Source organism: Mytilus trossulus, chromosome 13, assembly GCF_036588685.1.
Source record: "Mytilus trossulus isolate FHL-02 chromosome 13, PNRI_Mtr1.1.1.hap1, whole genome shotgun sequence".
NCBI classification, from domain to species: domain Eukaryota; kingdom Metazoa; phylum Mollusca; class Bivalvia; order Mytilida; family Mytilidae; genus Mytilus; species Mytilus trossulus.
This window is the reverse complement of record NC_086385.1, coordinates 10,690,679-10,711,467: the sequence shown is the minus strand read 5'-3', so window position 1 is coordinate 10,711,467 and position 20,789 is coordinate 10,690,679. Positions and strand designations below refer to the sequence as shown.

The following is a 20,789-nucleotide window of genomic DNA, read 5'->3' as shown; positions in this document are numbered from 1 at the left end:
ATTTAATTGATGCGTGCTTATTTCCCGCGATTTTTGTTGCGACACATCCCTTTAAAAATATATTAAAAACCAGACTTTGTCATACATGTGTGACGGTCTGTTTAAACAAAACAAATGTAATCGGTATAAACTTTTTTTGTTTAAGCATTTATAAATGGACAGAAAAATAGCTGGTATACATAATACAAGAGTCTAGCTTTAATACATCAATGTGTATGATACATGCTGAGACTACTATAACACATATGAGGGGGGATAGGACCTGTATGGGGACTCCGGGATCGTGTGTTTTTAAGCTCGGAAAATCGGGATCCCGGAATTCTTTTTTCCGTATTTCGGGACCTCGGGATATCATGTTTTTAAGGGCTCGGGATTACGGGATCTGTTTTTTTTAATCCCGGGATTTCGGGATCAGGACCCCTCCTATCCCCCTCACATAGTAGTCTCAGATACATGTACAGAAGCGGATCAAGCCATTTTTAAAAAGGGGGTTCGGCTAACCCAGGACAAAGCGGGGGAGGGGGGTTCCAACTACCAAATACATGTCCCCATTCAAATGCATTGATCGTCCAAAAAAGGGGGTCAAACGTCGACCCCCCCCCCCCTGGATCCCGCGCGCCAGGCATAAAATTATTCAAACTGTATTTTTTAAAACTTTAGCATCAATGAAAATTAAGCACTTAATTTAAAGACAAAGTTAATAAACCATTTATGCAAACAGATGAATCAAATGATATGACTATGATTTGATATCGCAAAATGAGCTTAATAATGATTTCAGAGGCAATAAACATTATGAGAACAAGTTTAGAACTTTTAGACTTTTTAAACTCAGATTTTGCTTAGAAAATTATCTTTTGCAGGGAAATTTTAGATATAGAAATTTCTTAACGAAATTCCGTATCAGTGCTCACGATCATTGTAGATTGAGAGGGGAATACTGAGGTACAAAAATCTGACAGTATCAGAACGTATCTGTAAATTGTGTGGTATTGAGGTTGTTGATGAGTAGATTTACACTAGCCATCACTCGCCGGTCATCAAAAACATCGCCGACTTCAGCGAATAAAACACCACACTTCAGTGAAGATCATCGTACTTCATGATGCGTGACATCGTACTTCACTGAGCGTTCAAAAAGCACACGAGACAGAGTGCCACATATTTACTAAGAATTGGACATTATTCCCGGTCACGAGTACCTCATAATGGACGGAAATGTTAAAGGATGAGAAAAATATTTGATTTGTAAGTATCTATCTTTGTGGTACAATACACACAGTGTATTTTGACAAAAACACTCTTTCTAGCTTTCACCGAAACCCGGATATTTCTAGTGATTGAAGATGATAACACTCCAGTTTAATTATATATAAATTGGAACACAAATGTTGTGTGTATCTTTATATAAAAAGAATATTCTCGCCTTGTAAGTCTTTTGTTTGTTACAGCATGATGATACACGAAAGATTTGAATGTGAGTGACTGATCTTTACCTTTTGAGTATTAAGCAATACCTTTTTTTTAATTTTCATTTCAGAAAATTCTTTCCAAATCTGACTCTAACCAAATTAAAACAAATCGAGCGTAAAGTAGCGAGACAAGAGAAAACACACGTCAGTCTAACAATTTATGGGCTCTATATATTCTGAATAATCCAGTCGTTATATTCCGCTTGGCTCTCTCTATATATATAGTCTGAATAATCCAGTAGTTATATTCCCCTTAGCTCTATATATTCTGAATAATCCAGTCGTTATATTCCGCTTGGCTCTATATATTCTGAATAATCCCGTCGTTATATCCCGCTTACTACGATGACTACATGAAAGAGTGCGCTGTATTGTTCGAGTTATTAGAAAACTAATTATTAACCCAAATAATCCAGTCGCAATATATTCCTCGCACAATGATCACTAATTAATTGAGGACACTTACCGTACAAATGCGCTGTATTATATGCGAGTTATCACAAAACTGACCTATTAACCTGAATAATTCAGTTGTTATAATTTGTATTCCTCGCATAACGGTCACTTAATTGGGGCCTCTTACCTTATATTAAGAGGGCGCTGTATTATTCGAGTTAACGTCAGAAAAGAGAATAATAACAAGAGCAAAAGGACGGGTGACACATGTGGAGCAGGATTTGCTTACCCTTCCGGAGCACCTGAGATCACCCCAAGTCTTTGGTGGGATTCTTGTTGCTTAGTTTTTAATTTTCTATGTTGTTTCTTCTGTACTATTATTTGTCTGTTTGTCTTTTTTATTTTAAGCCATGGCGTTGTCAGTTTATTTTCTATATATGAGCTTGATTCCGAGTCCCCCTGGTATCTTTCGTCCCTCTTTTCTCTCCTCTTTCATCAGTTATATAAAAAAGGAGACTTGGTTTCATTTTCAATGAAACGTGCTTTAAAAAAAATATACTTTAATTACAAATCAGTAATTTCAAATTAAATTTTAAGTGTGATCGAAAATAATTAAAGTGAAGGTGCGTCCTTGACAATATATTTACATGAATTGCTTCCGTGTCCATGTTCCGGATTATAGGGATATCGTGGTTAATTTATATATTCGGGAAACTTAGTAAAATATGTTGTGGGAAGTTTCTTTAATAAACAATTTTAAAATATTATTATTAAGTATTTAAAATGGAGACTAGTACTAACAATTGTTTATGAAAAGACTACGCAAGTCAGGTAAGTAGAAATTTAGATGCGGAACTGTACTGAGTTCTTAGGTCCTTATATTATTTTTTCATTACTAGTTTGTAGACCATGAGGGTCTGGATGTGGGGGGGGGGGGGGGCTGTTATTCTGTAAACATTTAATGTTCACCCCTTTTTTCTCTAATCTTCATTTTTATTTTTTTTGCCCGTTATTCTCAAATCTTCATTTTTTAAAGGCATAATTCTTTAATCATTTAACCCCATCCAAACCCTCGACCATAGATGTATGGTCCGCAAGAAAATAAAAATACTTAAAAAGGACCATAAGAGTAACAATTACTCAGCTAGTAGAAATTAAGAAGAATTTATTTAACGTTGATTTTTTTCCCACGATCAAAATTATACATTTGTGTTTTATTATTTCGCCAGATCACCGTAAAGGAACTTCTCACAACATATTTTAGTAAATTTCCCTCGCTCAGCTTAAGTAAATGTTACTAGGCGTTATCAGTGCTTCTTTTTGTATCGACGATCTACACTGGTTCAGAATACTGTCAACAAAGAAACAGAAAATAAAAAATTTTTTTTTTTTTAATTGGGTTAACCATTTCAATTGCTATTTTCCATGTTGTAATGTTACACTATGAGGGTCTGGATGGGGAAAAGGGGGGGGGGGTCTGTTATTCTGTAAATATTTAATTTTCACCCCTTTTTTCTCTAATCTTCAAAAAATTAACCCCTTTTTTCTGTAATTCTGTGATCAGATCGTTGGTTTTCCCGTTTGAATGGTATCACACTATTAATTTTTGGGCCGTTTATAGCTCGCTGTTCGAATTCGGTGTGAGCCAAAGTTCCGAGTTGAAGACCCTACAAATTGTGACTTGGATGGTGAGTTGTCTCATTGGCATAATACCACATCTTCTTATATATATATGAAGTAACTGTATATCGTAGAACTAGCTGCAATTGCGTCCCAAATTAATTTTAATAGTACTAGTATACTAATGAGAAGTTAGATATGTACACGCACAATATTCCACTTCATTTATTTATTCGTCTTTTCTTTTATTCAGGTATCGGCTTATTAACATTTTTCAGTACAGAAATCAGTTTTGATATGGTTGACGGATTCAGCAATCAACTAGCACAAAGTTCATCTACCGACTTATAAACCTTTTTCAGAACACAATCAATTTTGATATGGTTGACCGATTCAGCAATCAACTAGCACAAAGTTCCGTCCACAGAGTAAAAACAGTTATTATAGGAGATTTCAACGTTGGCAAGACGTCGGTTGCCCTACGTTTCACACGGGATCAGTTCAAAGAAAAGTACCAGAGCACTATTGCAGGTAAGGTCATAAACGAGTGATCGCCCTTCTTCCTGACGAATAATTTTGAAAGCGTATGTATACATCAAATACATTGGATCTTTATTTTAACAAATTAACATAGGACTTGAGCTCTTTCACATGCACTTGTCTCAGACAATATAAATGAATAAAAGCAATTAAAAGGGTTTTGATTTTAAATTCTTAAGGATGAAAGCCTCTTATACCTTTGCGGTTAACAATCTTTAATGCAATAGGTGTGTTGAGGGTATATGATGAAATGACAAGCGTAGTTTTCTTTGTGAACGAAATCGTTAAATTGTCAATTCGGGGCCTTTTATATCTGACTATGCGGTATGGGCTTTGCTCATTGTTGAAGGATGTACGGCGACCTGTAGATTTTAAAGTTTTGTGTCATTTTGGTCTCTTGTGGAGGGTTGTCTCATTGGCAATCATACCACATCTTATCACATTAACCCTTACCAAAATAAACAAACAATTGATGCATTTTCAGCTAGTTTCTTCGCAAATTCCCTCGATTTCAATGGAGAGAAGATAGCGTTCCAGATTTGGGACACCGCCGGCCAGGAACGATACCGAAGTCTTATACCAATGTACCTCCGTGGATCCGAGGCTGCCATCATTGTGTATGATATCACATCAAAGGTAAGCTTTCAGCAACCCTCAGGTGAATCCGGCGCTACGGAATCGGCCGAGTTGTGACGATTTCAAAGGAAATAAAATTGAGAATGGAAATGGGGAATGTGTCAAAGAGACAACAACCCGACCATAGAAGAACAGACAACAGCAGAAGGTCACCAACAGGTCTTCAATGCAGCGAAAAAATCCCGCACCCGGAGGCGTCCTTCAGCTGGCCCCTAAAATATATATATAATAGTTCAGTGATAATGAACGCAATACTAAACTCCAAATTGTACACAAGAAACTAAAATTAAAAATAATACAAGACTTACAAAGGCCAGAGGCTCCTGACTTGGGACAGGCGCAAAAATGCGGCGGGGTTAAACATGTTTATGAGATCTCAACCCTCCCCCTATACCTCTAGCCAATGTAGAAAAGAAAACGCATAACAATACGCACATTAAAATTCAGTTCAAGAGAAGTCCGAGTCTGATGTCAGAAGGTGTAACCAAAGAAAATAAACAAAATGACAGTAATACCTAAATAACAACAGACTACTAGCAGTTAACTGACATGCCAGCTCCAGACTTCAATTGAACTGATTGAAAGATTATGTCTTCATCATATGAATATCAGGTACAATCCTTCCCGTTAGGGGTGTAGTATCATACCATCATAACATATATGAGAAGAACATAACCCGTGTCATGCCAACAACTGGTTTTTAAATGAATGTGTTTAGTTCCGATGCAAAGACCCTATAAGTGAATCAATATTAACGCCAAAATATGCAATCTTTAATGACCTGACAACAGAAAGTCTAGATTTTAAAACTTCAGAAGTACGGCGAGGTTTACCGAGTTTTAGTTTTTTACATTTCAGAATTGAATTATTATAAATTAGGCCGTTAGTTTTTTCTCGTTTTAATTGTTTTACATTTTTTTTGTCGGGGTCCTTTTATAGTCGACTTTACGGTATGGGGTTTTCTCATGTTGAAATCCGTACGGTTGCCTACACAAATTTGTCAATAAAAGCTTATTAATATGTAAAATAACAGAGTTCCAACGTCCCCAGCGTAGCATATATTTTATCTAGCCAAGGTACAGGGGCAATAATTACAAAAAAAGAAGCTAAAATATCGTAGAGAAACCAAGGCTTCAAAGCAAATGCAATGTAATTAACATTATAATTGATATTTACAAGGATCATAACTATTTTTACACAATATGTTTGATCATCACTTATTCTAAGCGGGTCTCATTGGGATCTAAGCGTGACGCGGGATTGTTGATTTTTTGTAAGCGTGACACGTGAAAGTCAAATTATTGTGCCGTGAAAACGGGAAATGAAGTTTAGCGGGACACGGGATATTACAAAAATGAGAATTGCTCACGTACATAGTGTAAGCGGGATACAAGAATCTGACAAAACAGTAAGCGGGATCCGGGATCAGAATCCCCAATGAGACCCCAATCTAAAAAGTGTCTTTGTCATATTGCTGATATAAACCTCTACTATAAGTTTCATAAAATTCTGGCAATGCTGACTTGTACACATGAGAGCACTATCAATGCAATTTGTCATGTCATCAATATATACAAGAATAACGGATAAAAAAACACACAAGAAAATATAAAATAGGAAAAGATAAAGATGAAAGAGATTAACATAAAAGAAATAAAACAAAACAATGGATTGTGTATAAGTTTCATAACACTTGATTGAGGCAAACTATAACTGGAGAACAGAAAACATTTGTTGACGTACATGTACATACGGACGTACGGACAGACGGACATTCAAAGGGTCAAACTGAATGACCCCTCCGCTAGCGAATAGGCATTGAAGGACCCTCATGAACTCTACACTATAGTGGTTACCTGTGTTGTTCCTTTTATTTAAAAATGTTGAATTATAGACAACAAGAATGTGTCCATAGTGCACAGATGCCAGATCCGCAATATCATTTTCTATGTTCAGTGGATCGTGAAAATGGGGTAAAATCTCTAATTTGGCATTAAGATTAAAAAGATCATATCATAGGAGACATGTTTACTAAGTTTTAAGTTGATTGGACTTCAACTTCATCAAAAACTACCTCGACCAAAAACTTTAACCTGAAGCGGGACAGACGGACGGACGAACGGACACACAGACCAAAAAACATAATGCCAATAAATGAACTCGTTCACGTGACATATCGTAGAAACGATTACTGATTACATAAAGAAATTTCAATAGTATTATTTGACTCGGTGTATCTGTAATTAACAATAGAAAGTTGTAAAGACTTACAGTTAATTTCCGAAAGCGTGTAGAGTAAAACATTGGTAGACTGGTTTGCCTTGTTTGTATAAACGTTTACTCAAGCTTTGTACTCAAGATTGACATCTTCAAAAGATAAATATAGGCAAACTTAAACATGTAAATATTAGTTAAATTCAATTGGACGTTATCTAAATTACTATTGTACAATATACAATCAAAGCAAGCTCGCTAACCAAAGTCTTGCTGTACATGTATGAGGAAGTGAGCTGTAATTAATCTATGCTTTTATTTATAGGCGTCATTTAAAGGTGTGCATTTCTGGCTTGGTTTCTTACGAGACAACGGACCACAGGGTCTAAAAATAGCAGTTGTTGGCAATAAACTGGACCTCGAAGCAAGTCGAGAAGTTTCAGAAAAGGTAAGAAAATAATATGATAATTTCAGCACTGCGGATTGACAATGTAATAGTGAATCCGAATGCGCATCTTAAAAAAACGTAAAATATCTTTAGAAAGTAAGACGGACAAATCATCGCTGATTTGTTATAACAGTAAGGTAATATACTTTTCCTGAGATTTTAATAGGATACACCAGACACTGAATATTCAATATTTATACTCCATGATATTATTATTATGTTTATTAGGTTCAACTATATTTTGAAAGATAAATGAAAACAGCAGATAGAAAAGTGAATACCTATCTCGCAAAGTTATTTTTTAGAAGAAGATAGCTATAAAATGAAGATTTGGTATGATTGCCAATGAAACTCTTCACAAGAGACAACACAACACAGAAATTAACAACTACAGGTCACCGTCTGCCTTAAACAATGAGCATCCCCACAACAAAAACACTTAAGTACAGATCTGAGAGTACTCACAGTTACTGACAGCTAGTTCAAAGCCAATGACAACTAATACAAAACTATGAAGCCAAAACTAAGTTATCAATCTGTACACATCCAGCATCTGCTGGATTCAGTGTAAAGACGTCATAGAGAAACATGACCTTGTGCTATATTTTCAGGAAGTTGAAAGTTTTTGTGATGAAGAGAATATTTACTTCATGGAAGTGTCAGCCAAAACAGGATATAATGTTCAAAGGTTGTTTACGGATATTGGTAAGTGCGTGGAATTAACTATATATACGGGGGTCCACAGGAAGATTTACTTCATGGAAGTGTCAGCCAAAACAGGAGATAATGTTCAAAGGTTGTTTACGGATATTGGTAAGTGCGTGGAATTTACTATATATACGGGGGTCCACAGGAAGATTTACTTCATGGAAGTGTCAGCCAAAACAGGAGATAATGTTCAAAGGTTGTTTACGGATATTGGTAAGTGCGTGGAATTTACTATATATACGGGGGTCCACAGGAAGATTTACTTCATGGAAGTGTCAGCCAAAACAGGAGATAATGTTCAAAGGTTGTTTACGGATATTGGTAAGTGCGTTGAATTTACTATATATACGGGGGTCCACAGGAAGATTTACTTCATGGAAGTGTCAGCCAAAACAGGAGATAATGTTCAAAGGTTGTTTACGGATATTGGTAAGTGCGTTGAATTTACTATATATACGGGGGTCCACAGGAAGATTTACTTCATGGAAGTGTCAGCCAAAACAGGAGATAATGTTCAAAGGTTGTTTACGGATATTGGTAAGTGCGTGGAATTTACTTTATATACGGGGGTCCACAGGAAGATTTACTTCATGGAAGTGTCAGCCAAAACAGGAGATAATGTTCAAAGGTTGTTTACGGATATTGGTAAGTGCGTGGATTTTACTATATAAGGGTCTGGACAACGGGGTCCACATGCGGATCAAGGGGGTTCTGGTCCCTCCTTTTGTGGAAAAAATGGTTGATTAGAGAGCCGTTGTGTAGTGCTTAGTGCATAGGACTACAAACACAAAGGTTCCTGGTTCGATTTCCGTTCCGGGATGAATATTTCAGGGACTGAATTTTCGGCTCTCTTTCGACACCATTTGCGAGTATGGTCTTGGGGAAATGTATTTATTAGTTGTTTCAGTGATTAATGGTATTCACTGATTTTATTTTTTTTGGCAGCAGTCCTTTTGCGCCAATTACTCTTTTTCAGGGGTATCCTTTTCGCCAAATTTTGATTTCCAATTGTATCAATTTCGCCAATATTCGGAACTCATTTGCGCCAATTTACCTGTTCACGTATCTATCATAAATATAAATGATTAATATTTATTCTTATTTTTGGCTTAAAAAGTATCATATGTTCGTTGATATTTAACCATGAAGATGAACATCTGAAGATAAATGACAAAAAATGCATTAGACAATCAATGTACAGAGAGAGAATAAAAAAGTATTGCTTTGCTGAATATTTATAACAAGATATGCCAAAAGAGAAGAAAATAGAAGCTTTTGCTGATTATGTTTTAGCCACATATTGGCTGAAAGCATTTTTCACAACACGTACCAGTAATGGAGCAGAATTATTCCACAGGAATTATTATGAACTGTTTTATGCATTCACCATCAATTTTAGTCTTTTCGGACTATTAAGTTAAGTTACAAGCTGCTACTTGCACTAAATTGGGAAATACCCATGCAACACCATTAAGAAGAAAGTATGTTCCAGAAAAAGAAATATTTGCCGTGTAAACTGCCGGTTCCAAGTCCAAAAGAGGAGCGAAGTATTATTTTTTTCTAGTTGGCGCAATCGTATCATACTATGTTTTTTTTGGCGCAAATGATACCATGTAATTTTAAAACAGGTGGCGCAAACGTAGCATGGAAGAAAAACAATTGTGGCGCAAAAGGACGCATTTTTGGCACAAACGGATCTCTCCTTCTTTTGTCATTTTTACAGCTGTTTACTAACTTGATTTTTTTTATTAAAACTAAAGATATAATTCAAGATACCAAATAAGAAAGTAAAACTTAAGGGTATGTATTTTAAGGCTAACTTAATTAAGGATTAAGGAATATGCAAGGCTCATCAACAGTGTATATTTTTTAGCGTTTGTGAATTTAAACTGGAAAATGGTTGTTCTAAAAGCTTTAAAACTCCCTAAAATCATTTTCAGCATGCAAGACAATGCTATCAATTCAAAATTGAGAAATACATGCGTGGAAAGTTTATAGGCAACTTCGCCACCTCTTTTTGATAATAGAAATTCGATAATGCCAAATTTAATAAGTCTTAAAATCTCATAAATTCCTTAAATTAAAATCTCTACCAGGCATACTTTGCATATACACTTGCCCAATGACATAAGTTAAATTCCTATTATAACTATTTTGATATGAGCGTCATTGGCGTGTCTTCTGTAGACAAAACGCGCGTCTGGCGTATTAAATTATAATCCTGGTACCTTTGATAACCGTTAACTGTTGAGAGTGGACAAATATCCTAAAATACACGTATATATAGTGGTGGGCTCTCTAATGATGTTTAAACATCCTTGTCACACATTTGCAGAAAGCTGTGTTCTTTACATGTGACGGCTTTGGGCATGGTCTCTTTTTTTCATGACTTCACTAAAGATATAAAATTCAGAAAATTCAAGGAAATTAAACGTCATAATCAAATTTTCTAAGATCAGATATTTCACTAGTGACAAGATATAATGTATAATGTTTTAAGCCATTGGTCCATATGAGCGTAAAGTGCTTTTCAATAAAGTTAAAGTTTATAATTTCTTTTCACACCGCTTTTGAAATGTGAAAAAGCACAAAAACTAGACAATACATTATACATGATATACTAATTTTAAAAGTTCAAACGAAGAGCTATAAGGATCTATAAGCATTTCTTTTTCATGTGTTTGCTTCAACTATATACAGAATAGGTTTATATAACACTTCTTTTTTCAGACTATTGCGATGAAGCTGACTTTCTTCACAAACAAATTTATACAATTGGCTTTATTGTCCTAATGATTTGTGTGTTTTGAATGATATCGAAAAAAGGTTTTCTTTTTATTTTTTCACCAGCAAAGCAGAAGATGACTTGATATTTTTAGGTTGGCCAATGCTGATCATTGAATAAATTAAATAAATGAATAAATGAATCAATAATTTTATTTTTCAGCCAAGTCGATATTGTCAGGTGATAAAACGCAGCGACGATCTATACTAAGACAGAACTCCATCAAAATAGACACTAGTACCGATAAACATAAACATAGGTGTTGTCATCGTGGAGAATATACTGTTCAGAAAGAGTAACATAAAAAGTATCATGATTAAACATTAAATAAAGTAAACATAGATGCTTTTGTTTATTCACACATAATGTGAGCTCTACCTTTCTAGTGGTTAATTTCACATCGATGGCCTGAGGGGTGTATATGGGTAAGGGGAAATACCTTGGCTACTTATGAATCAAAGAACTGAAATACTGAACATCGGATGACTTCAATGACTTGTCGATGGTCACAAGCACTTGTCTCAGAAAAAAATCACATCTGTATACCTGAAAGTGAGGTTAATGTACGGATATATTTTTTTCCTAAGACAAGTTAGTGCGTGTTGATAAATAAATGACAGGAAATTCAACTTCATCGTAATATAAACTTTTATATTGTAGCGATATAAATCAGTTTACTCTGGTTTGTTCAGTGTTATATAGTTACATGATTGTATATATAATTTTCTTCCATTTGTATGTCATTCTATTCTACTATAATAATAATAGTACTAGTGCAGTGCAAGTCTAAAGGAAAATTTCTGGATCCGCCACTGCAAGCTAGTGCATGGTGGTCACTCTTCTGTAATAATTTGATTTCTACAGAGACATATATATTTTCTAATTTTTCTAATAGATTGGATTTGAATAGGCATTCATATTTTCCCGCCCTCGATAATGTCCGCGTAATCATCATGAGGGGGGTTGGAGGGGTCCTGAGTGATCCCGAAATCCCGTGCTTAAAAACATGAAATCCCGAGGTCCCGAATTTAAATAAATTTACATCCCGAAATTCGAATCAAGAATTCCCGGATACCGAATGGGGCAATTCCGTGATTCCGCGCTTAAAAATACCCGATCCCGGAATCTCGATAAAGGTCCTAACTCCCCTCTATCATGTTTATAGATCGGTTACAATCTCAACACGAAAGTTACGTAATGGAAATCTAGGCCGTCACTGTCATCAGATGTAAAATGGTAAAGTTAAAAGAGTTAAGCTACAAAAACTTGAACCTTTTTATTTAAAATCGGAATGCCTTTTTTTCAAAATGTATACCAAAACGTTGGGATTGGCTAACAACGATCCATTGCCAATTCATTGACATTTGTTTTCAGTTTAGGGTATGACCAACGGGATTAAATTATGATTGCGAGTAACAACCTTTTCTGTCCACAAGGAGACATAGAAAACGGTTGTACAACAAATAGTATTGTTGAAAATTAAGGAGTGAAAGGTGCCCAAAGATAACAGAGGAACAGTTAAACTCACAGATCGAAAACTAACTGACAACGCCATGGCTAAAAGAGACAAAAACAAAGAGACAAATAATAGTACACAAAACACAACATAGAAAACTGAGCAACACGAACCCCAGACAAAACTAGGAGTGATATCAGGTGCTCCAGAATGGTGAGAAGATCCTGCTCCACATGTGGCATCCGGGATCCGTCGTACTAATAACAGCGAAATATTTATTTAATAACATGGACATATTTTTTTGCAATGCTTAAAAAGACATGAAACACGAATGAGTTGAACAAAGTTTAATTGAAACATTAATATTGAAAAACAATTTAATATGTATTTTTTTCAACAAAGAATTAATATCTTGTTTTCTAACATACATGTATCTGCATAATAAAAGATTCATGATTTATTTCTTGACAAGGCCCCAAATATTTTCTAAATACACGTACAATAAAGCAGCAAAACTAGAAAACACTAAAACGTGGGTTCTCCAACGTTCATAATTTTTAGAATCCAGCATATCATTCGGAATAGCCATGTCCATTAGAAGTCTCTCTATGCATATCCTTTCACATGATTCATAAACAGCTTGCATATGGATATTTTCTACCAGTATCAGCTCATGTGAATATCTCTTCACAAACATCTCGGTAACGTCATCAACTACGTCACAAAATTCTGCTGTTGTTATCATGCATGCGTTTCTTTTCAAATATCCGCCTTCTACCGTGATGTCTGCTGGTAGCGCTAGCAGATATAAGGCGTCTAATGACCGGAAAAATGTCTCTTGAGCTTTATGGTAATCCTTTTTGAAATGATTGTCAAACCGCATAACTCCTGGTCGGTTTGATGTATCGGTTTTTAGCTTGTTCGGACTGTCCAATTCGTTAGGAATCAAGCTTTTCTCAAAAAGTCTATAAATAGACGATCTTCTTTTATCAAGTTTGCCTTGACCTGTAATTTTTTCTCGTAGAACAGTTTGCTTTACCACATGTTTAATAACTTTCATATTTGGTTCATCCAAAAAGCATTTCACTTTTGAAGTTATCAAATTTTCAACCTCAAAAGGCTCTAAACCAAATTTCATCAACGAAGGTCGTCTCTTTGGATGATAATGACCACTTCGTTTATCTGAAAATATTTAAATAAAATTTAAAATGGAAATATGGAATGTTTCAAATCGACAACAACCCACGACCAAACAGCAGAAAAACAGCCGACGGCAACCAATGGATCTTCAAAGCTTTGTTTATCATTTGTATAGGCTAGCTGTGTATTTTAGAACTTTTTTCTAACTCCAGGATCTTGAAAAGGATGCGTCATTTAAGAAAACGTAATTGTTATATATTTACTCCGAAGCGAAAACTTATCTATGTTAAATTAAAGAACTTAAGTGAGCGCGCTCACATACCCTACGTCCCAACATTGTCATTGGAGAGATACAATAGCGTTAGAAAAACAAATTATATAAGAAAAAACAAAATTGAATCATAATTTCCTGTCGATATGCACATCAACATAGTATTTCCTTATTATCTACAAAGATTCATGAAATTCTGTTGTGTGGTTTGAGAGGAGTTTCGATGACGAGAAAAGGGACTGATAGACTGACGGACGGACAGACAGACAGGTCAAAACATTATACCCTCCGAAACTTCGTTGCACCCCACGCAACGAAGTTGCGTATAGTAAAATGTTCTGCAAGACGCAGGTTGATACGACCGCAGAAGTCAAAACCCCGATCAGTTAACTTGGTTAAAGTATGGACATTACATTCAAGCTTAATACAGTTCTGAATTTTGATTAAGATTGTGATATTATCCAAAATCTAAATACAGCATATCGTAGTACACCATATACTATACACGTATACACTTTCGACAACGACGACGCTGACCTTGAAAAACTTATTTTGATATTGTATAAAAATCATTTATATCGTCAGTGATCATGAGTAACACGGGTTGTTTTTTTTAATTTTTCGGCTATAAGTACGTATTGTCTTATGGTCCAATGTAACACATCAAAAACATTAGTTCCGTCAATATCAGTTAGTGGCTTCCGTCGTATTTTTTAAAAGTCGCATTCTGATATGTCTCAAGTGAGGATAGAACTGCAAGGGGTGTACTTAAAATGTCACTGCCACAAGGTTGCATTCAAAAACGTAGTCTCTACCACTGGGGTGCGTTCAAAATCGTAGTCTCTATCATAGGGGTGCGTTCAAAATCGTAGTCTCTACCACAGGGGTGCCTTCAAAAACGTAGTCTTTACCTCTGGGGTGCGTTCAAAATCGTAGTCTCTACCATAGGGGTGCGTTCAAAATCGTAGTCTCTACCATAGGGGTGCTTCAAAAATGTAGTCTCTACCACTGGGGTGCGTTCGAAATTGTAGTCTTACCACAGGGGTGCGTTCAAAATCGTATTTACCACAGGGGTGAGTTCAAAATAGTAGTCTACCACAGGGGTTCGTTCAATATCATCGTCTCTGCCACAGGGGTGCGTTCAATATCGTAATTAATAGAGGAGCAAAGGGTATATAGTCAGTGTGTTTTGTTACCGCCTATTAGAGGAGAAACGAATGACCTAAATATCGAAATACACGTGACTATTAAGACATAGCTTACTTTGAATAATAGAATGGACTGCTTCGACCGGTCAGGCCCTAGGGCATAGGGATACGTTCAAAATCGTAGTCACTACCACAGGGATGCGCGTTCAATTTCTTCGTCTCTACCACAAGGGTAAATTCAATGTCGTAGATGTAAAGCTGGCTTATGGCCGTCAGATAGATGCATGATAGTGAAGAATGAGATAATTTGTCACACCTGTCGATAAAAATATTGTGACAACCGCTTTTTGAAACATTAATAGTCGACTTCAACTTCACCATCAAGATGGTGATTAGATGAATGTCAGGAAGACATGTCACCTTAGTTACTCTTCTTATTTTGTTACAGAAAACCATCAACGTACTGAGGTTTACTTTCCGGCGCATGCCTGGTAAATGTTTTTAAAATAAATTTATGTGAATAATTTTTGTCAAAACATAAATTAACAAATATTTCTTGATCAATGTTGTTTTTTGTCAAATATTTTCGCATTTTTCAATTTTTAATGCCCAATCCGCACTATCATTTTCTATGTTCAGTGGACCATGAAAAGGGGGGTCTCTAATTTGGCATTAAAATTAGAACGATTATATCATAGGGAACATTGTTACAAAGTTTCAATTTGATTGGACTTCAACTTCATCAAAAACTACCTCGACCAAAAAACTTTAAACTGAAGAGGGACAGACGGACGGACGAACGGACGGACTCACAGACCAGTAAACATAATGCCCATAAATGGGGCATAAAAATGGATTGTGTAAAAGTTTGATAACATTTGTTAGAGGCAAACTATAACTGGAGAACAGAAAAAATATTGACCATACGGACAAGGGTCAAACTAAATGACCCCACCGTTAGCGGATAGGCACTGAAGGACTCTCATGAACTCTACACTAGTGTTTTTTTTTTTAGAAACGTTGAATTATAGAAAAAAGAACTCGTTCACGTGACATATCGTAGAAACAATTAATAATTACATAAAGAAATTTCAATGATATAATTTGACACGGTATTTTTGTGATTAACAATAGAAAATTGTAAAGACTTACAGCTAATTCCCTACAGCGTGTAGAGTAAAACTTTGGTAGACTGGCTTGCCTTGTTTGTATAAACGTTTACCCAAGCTTTGTACTTAAGAATTGAATGCTTCTTTTTGTAAATTTATTGGGTGGTAAAAGCGTTGACCGAAGTACATTTTGTATGAAGCGCGGAAGCTTCGTCCTCAGTCAATATACTTCTTTCAGGTCAATATATCCTTGTATCGACCTCATACAAAGGCTATATTTGTATAATATACAAACAAAGCAAGCTAGCTAACTAAATTCTTGCTGTACATGCAATAGAAAATTTCCCACTTATCATTCCATGCTTTTATTTAAAGGCGTCATTTAAAGGTGTGAATTTTCTGGACGTGACAATGGACCCCAAGGACTAAAAATAGCAATTATTGGCAATAAACTAGACCTCGAAGCAAGTCGGGAAGTTTCGGAAAAGGTTAGAAAATAATATGATTAGTTCTGCACTGCGGATTGACAATGTAATGTTGGATCCGAATGCGCATGTGAAGAAAAACGTAAAATATAAAGTAAAACGGACAAATGCTGATTTGTTATAGCATTAAGTTAACATAATTTTCCTAAGATTTTAATAGGATAAACAAGGCACGGAGTATTCAATATTCATACTCCATGATATTATAATTATGTGTATTAACTAATTTGATTGGTTTAGAAGGAGTCACAGGTTCAAATATATTTTTAAAGATAGAATGAAAACAGCAGATAGAAAAGTGATTATATCGCAAAGTTATTTTTTAGAAGAAGATAGCTATAAAATGAATATGTGGTATGATTGCCAATAAGACAACTCTTCACAAGAGATAGACCACATCACAAAGATTAACAACTACAGGTCACCTTCTGCCTTAAACATTGAGCATCCCCACAACAAAAAGACACTAAGTACAGATCTGAGAGTACTCGCAGTTACTGACAGCTAGTTCAAAGCCAATAAAAACTAATACAAAACTATGTATCTAAAACTTAATTATCAATCAGTACACATCCAGCATCTGATGGATTTAGTGTAAAGACGTCAGAGAAAAACATGACCTTGTGCTTTATTTCCAGGAAGTTGAAAGTTTCTGTGATGAAGAGAAAATTTACTTCATGGAAGTGTCAGCCAAAACAGGAGATAATGTTCAAAGGTTGTTTACGGATATTGGTAAGTGCGTGGAATTAACTATATAAGGTCTAGACAACGGGGTCAACAGGCGGATCAAGGGGGTTCTGGTCCCTCCTTTTGTGGAAAAAAAATGGTTGATAAGAGAGCCGTTGTGTAGTGGTTAGTGCATCGGACTACTAACACAAAGGTTCCTGGTTCGATTCCCGTTCCGGGATGAAAATTTAAGGGACTGAATTTTCGGCTCTCCCTCGACACCATTTGCGAGTATGGTTTTGGGGAAATGTCTTATTGGTTGTTTCAGTGATTAATGGTATTCACTGATTTTATTTTGTTTGGCAGCAGTCCTTTGAGCCAATTACTCTTTTTCAGGGGTATCATTTTCGCCAAATTTTGATTTACAATTGTATCAATTCCGCCAATATTCGGAACTCATTTGCGCCAATTTACCTGTTCACATATCTATCATAAATATAAATGATTAATATTTATTCTTATTTTTGGCTTAAAAAGTATCATATGTTCGTAGATATTTAACCATGAAGATGAGCATCTGGAGAGAAATGACTTGAAATGCATTAGACAATCAATGTACAGAAAGAGAATAAAACAAGTATTGCTTTGCTGAATATTTATAACAAGATATGTCAAAAGAGAAGAAAATAGGAGCTTTTGCTGGTTATGTTTTAGCCACATATTGGCTGAAAGCATTTTTCACAAGACGTACCAGTAATGGAGCAGAATTAATCCACAGGAACTATTATGAACTGTTTTATGCATTCACCATCAATTTTAGTCTTTTCGGACAATTAAGTGAAGTTACAAGCTGCTACATGCACTAAATTGGGAAATACCCATGCAACACCAGTAAAAAGAAAGTATGTTCCAGAAAAAGAAACATTTGCTGTGTAAACTGCCGGTTCCAAGTCCGAATAAAAGAGGGGCGAAGTATTTTTTTTCTAGTTGGCGCAATCATATGTTTTATTTTTGGTGCAAATGATACCATGTAATTTTAAAACAGGTGGCGCAAACGTAGCATGGTAGAAAAAAAAATTGTGGCGCAAAAGGACGCATTTTTGGCACTAACGGATCTCTCCTTTTTTTGTCATTTTTACAGCTGTTTACTAACTTAATTTTTTTGTTTAAAACTAAAGATATAATTCAAGATACCAAATAAGAAAGTAAAACTTAAGGGTATGTATTTTAGGGCTAACTTGATTAAGGATTAAGGAATATGTAAGGCTCATCCACAGTGTATATTCTTTAGCGTTTGTGAATTTAAACTGGAAAATGGTTGTTCTACCAGCTTTAAAACTCCCTAAAACCATTTTCAGCATGCAAGACAATGATATCAATTCAAAATTGAGAAATACATGTGTGGAAAGTTTATAGGCAACTTTGCCACCTCTTTTTGATAATAGAAATTCGATAATGCCAAATTTAATAAGTCTTAAAATCTCATAAATTCCTTAAATTAAAATCTCTACCAGACATACTTTGCATATACACTTGTCCAATGACATAAGTTAAATTCCTATTATAACTATTTTGATATGAGCGTCATTGGCGTGTCTTCTGTAGACAAAACGCGCGTCTGGCGTATTAAATTATAATCCTGGTACCTTTGATAACTGTTAACTGTTGAGAGTGGACAAATATCCTAAAATACACGTATATATAGTGGTGGACTCTCTAATGATGTTTAAACTTCCTTGTCACACATTTGCAGAAAGCTGTGTTCTTTACATGTGACGGCTTTGGGCATGGTCTCTTTGTTTCATGACTTCACAAAGGATATAAAATTCAGAAAATTCAAGGAAATTAAACGTCATAATCAAATTTTCTAAGATCAGATATTTCACTAGTGACAAGATATAATTTCTTTTCACACCTCTTTTGAAATGTGAAAAAGCACAAAAACTAGACAATACATTATACATGATATACTAATTTTAAAAGTTAAAAACGAAGAGCTATAAGCATTTCTTTTTCATGTGTTTGCTTCAACTATATACAAAATAGGTTTATATAACACTTTTTTTTTCAGACTATTGCGATGAAGCTGACTTTCTTCACAAACAAATTTATACAATTGGCTTTATTGTCCGAATGATTTGTGTGTTTTGAATGATATCGAAAAAAGGGTTTCTTTCAATTTTTTCACCAGCAAACCAGAAGATGACTTGACATTTTTAGGTTGGCCAACGTATGTGACGTCACAATGCAGTGATATGTAATAAGAGCTAGCTGATCATTGAATAAATTGAATAAATGAACAAATGAATAAATGAATTAATGAATCAATAATTTTCTTTTTCAGCCAAGTCGATATTGTCAGGTGATAAAACGCAGCGACGATCTATACTAAGACAGAGCTCCATCAAAATAGACACTAGTACCGATAAACATAAACATAGATGTTGTCATCGTGGAGAATATACTGTTCAGAAAGAGTAACATAAAAAGTATCATGATTAAACATTAAATAAAGTAAACATAGATGCTTTTATTTATTCACACATAATGTGAGCTCTACCTTTCTAGTGGTTAATTTCACATCGATGGCCTGAGGGGTGTATATGGGTAAGGGGAAATGCCTTGGCTACTTATGAATCAAAGAACTGAAATACTGAACATCGGATGACTTCAATGACTTGTCGATGGTGACAGGTCACAAGCACTTGTCTCAGAAAAAAATCACATCTGTATACCTGAAAGTGAGGTTAATGTACGGATATATTTTTTTCCTAAGACAAGTTAGTGCGTGTTGATAAATAAATGACAGGAAATTCAACTTCATCGTAATATAAACTTTTATATTGTAGCGATATAAATCAGTTTACTCTGGTTTGTTCAGTGTTATATAGTTACATAATTGTATATATAATTTTCTTCCATTTGTATGTCATTCTATTCTACTATAATAATAATAGTACTAGTGCAGTGCAAGTCTAAAGGAAAATTTCTGGATCCGCCACTGCAAGTGCATGGTGGTCACTCTTCTGTAATAATTTGATTTTTACAGAGACATATATATTTTCTAATTTTTCTAATAGATTGGATTTGAATAGGCATTCATATTTTCCCGCCCTCGATAATGTCCGCGTAATCATCATGAGGGGGGTTGGAGGGGTCCTGAGTGATCCCGAAATCCCGTGTTTAAAAACATGAAATCCCGAGGTCCCGAATTTAAATAAATTTACATCCCGAAATTCGAAACAAGAATTCCCGGATACCGAATGGGGCAATTCCGTGATTCCGCGCTTAAAAATACCCGATCCCGGAATCTCGATAAAGGTCCTAACTCCCCTCTATCATGTTTATAGATCGGTTACAATCTCAACACGAAAGTAACGTAATGGAAATCTAGGCCGTCACTGTCATCAGATGTAAAATGGTAAAGTTAAAAGAGTTAAGCTACAAAAACTTGAACCTTTTTATTTAAAATCGGAATGCCTTTTTTTCAAAATGTATACCAAAACGTTGGGATTGGCTAACAACGATCCATTGCCAATTCATTGACATTTGTTTTCAGTTTAGGGTATGACCAACGGGATTAAATTATGATTGCGAGTTACAACCTTTTCTGTCCACAAGGAGACATAGAAAACGGTTGTACAACAAATAGTATTGTTGAAAATTAAGGAGTGAAAGGTGCCCAAAGATAACAG

At 35.3% G+C, this 20,789-nt stretch overlaps 1 protein-coding gene across 2 annotated transcripts; it reads left to right on the top strand.

Moving 5' to 3' along the window:
• The first annotated feature begins 2,586 nt into the window (after positions 1-2,586).
• On the top strand, positions 2,587-19,617 carry LOC134694010 (uncharacterized). 2 transcript variants are annotated; one of them, XM_063555007.1, is made up of 8 exons: positions 2,650-2,699; positions 3,767-3,794; positions 3,878-4,019; positions 4,513-4,664; positions 7,204-7,261; positions 16,367-16,431; positions 17,067-17,160; positions 19,439-19,617. In XM_063555007.1, exons 2-8 carry the CDS (start codon positions 3,786-3,788, stop codon positions 19,573-19,575), a joined length of 657 nt encoding a protein of 218 aa, XP_063411077.1. In that variant the 5' UTR covers positions 2,650-2,699; positions 3,767-3,785; the 3' UTR covers positions 19,576-19,617. The 2 variants fall into 2 exon arrangements, with proteins under 2 accessions (XP_063411076.1, XP_063411077.1); XM_063555006.1 differs by lacking the exons at positions 16,367-16,431; positions 17,067-17,160; positions 19,439-19,617 and adding exons at positions 7,938-8,031; positions 10,982-11,127 and having other exon boundaries at positions 2,587-2,699; positions 3,742-3,794; positions 7,204-7,326.
• The last annotated feature ends 1,172 nt before the right edge of the window (positions 19,618-20,789 follow it).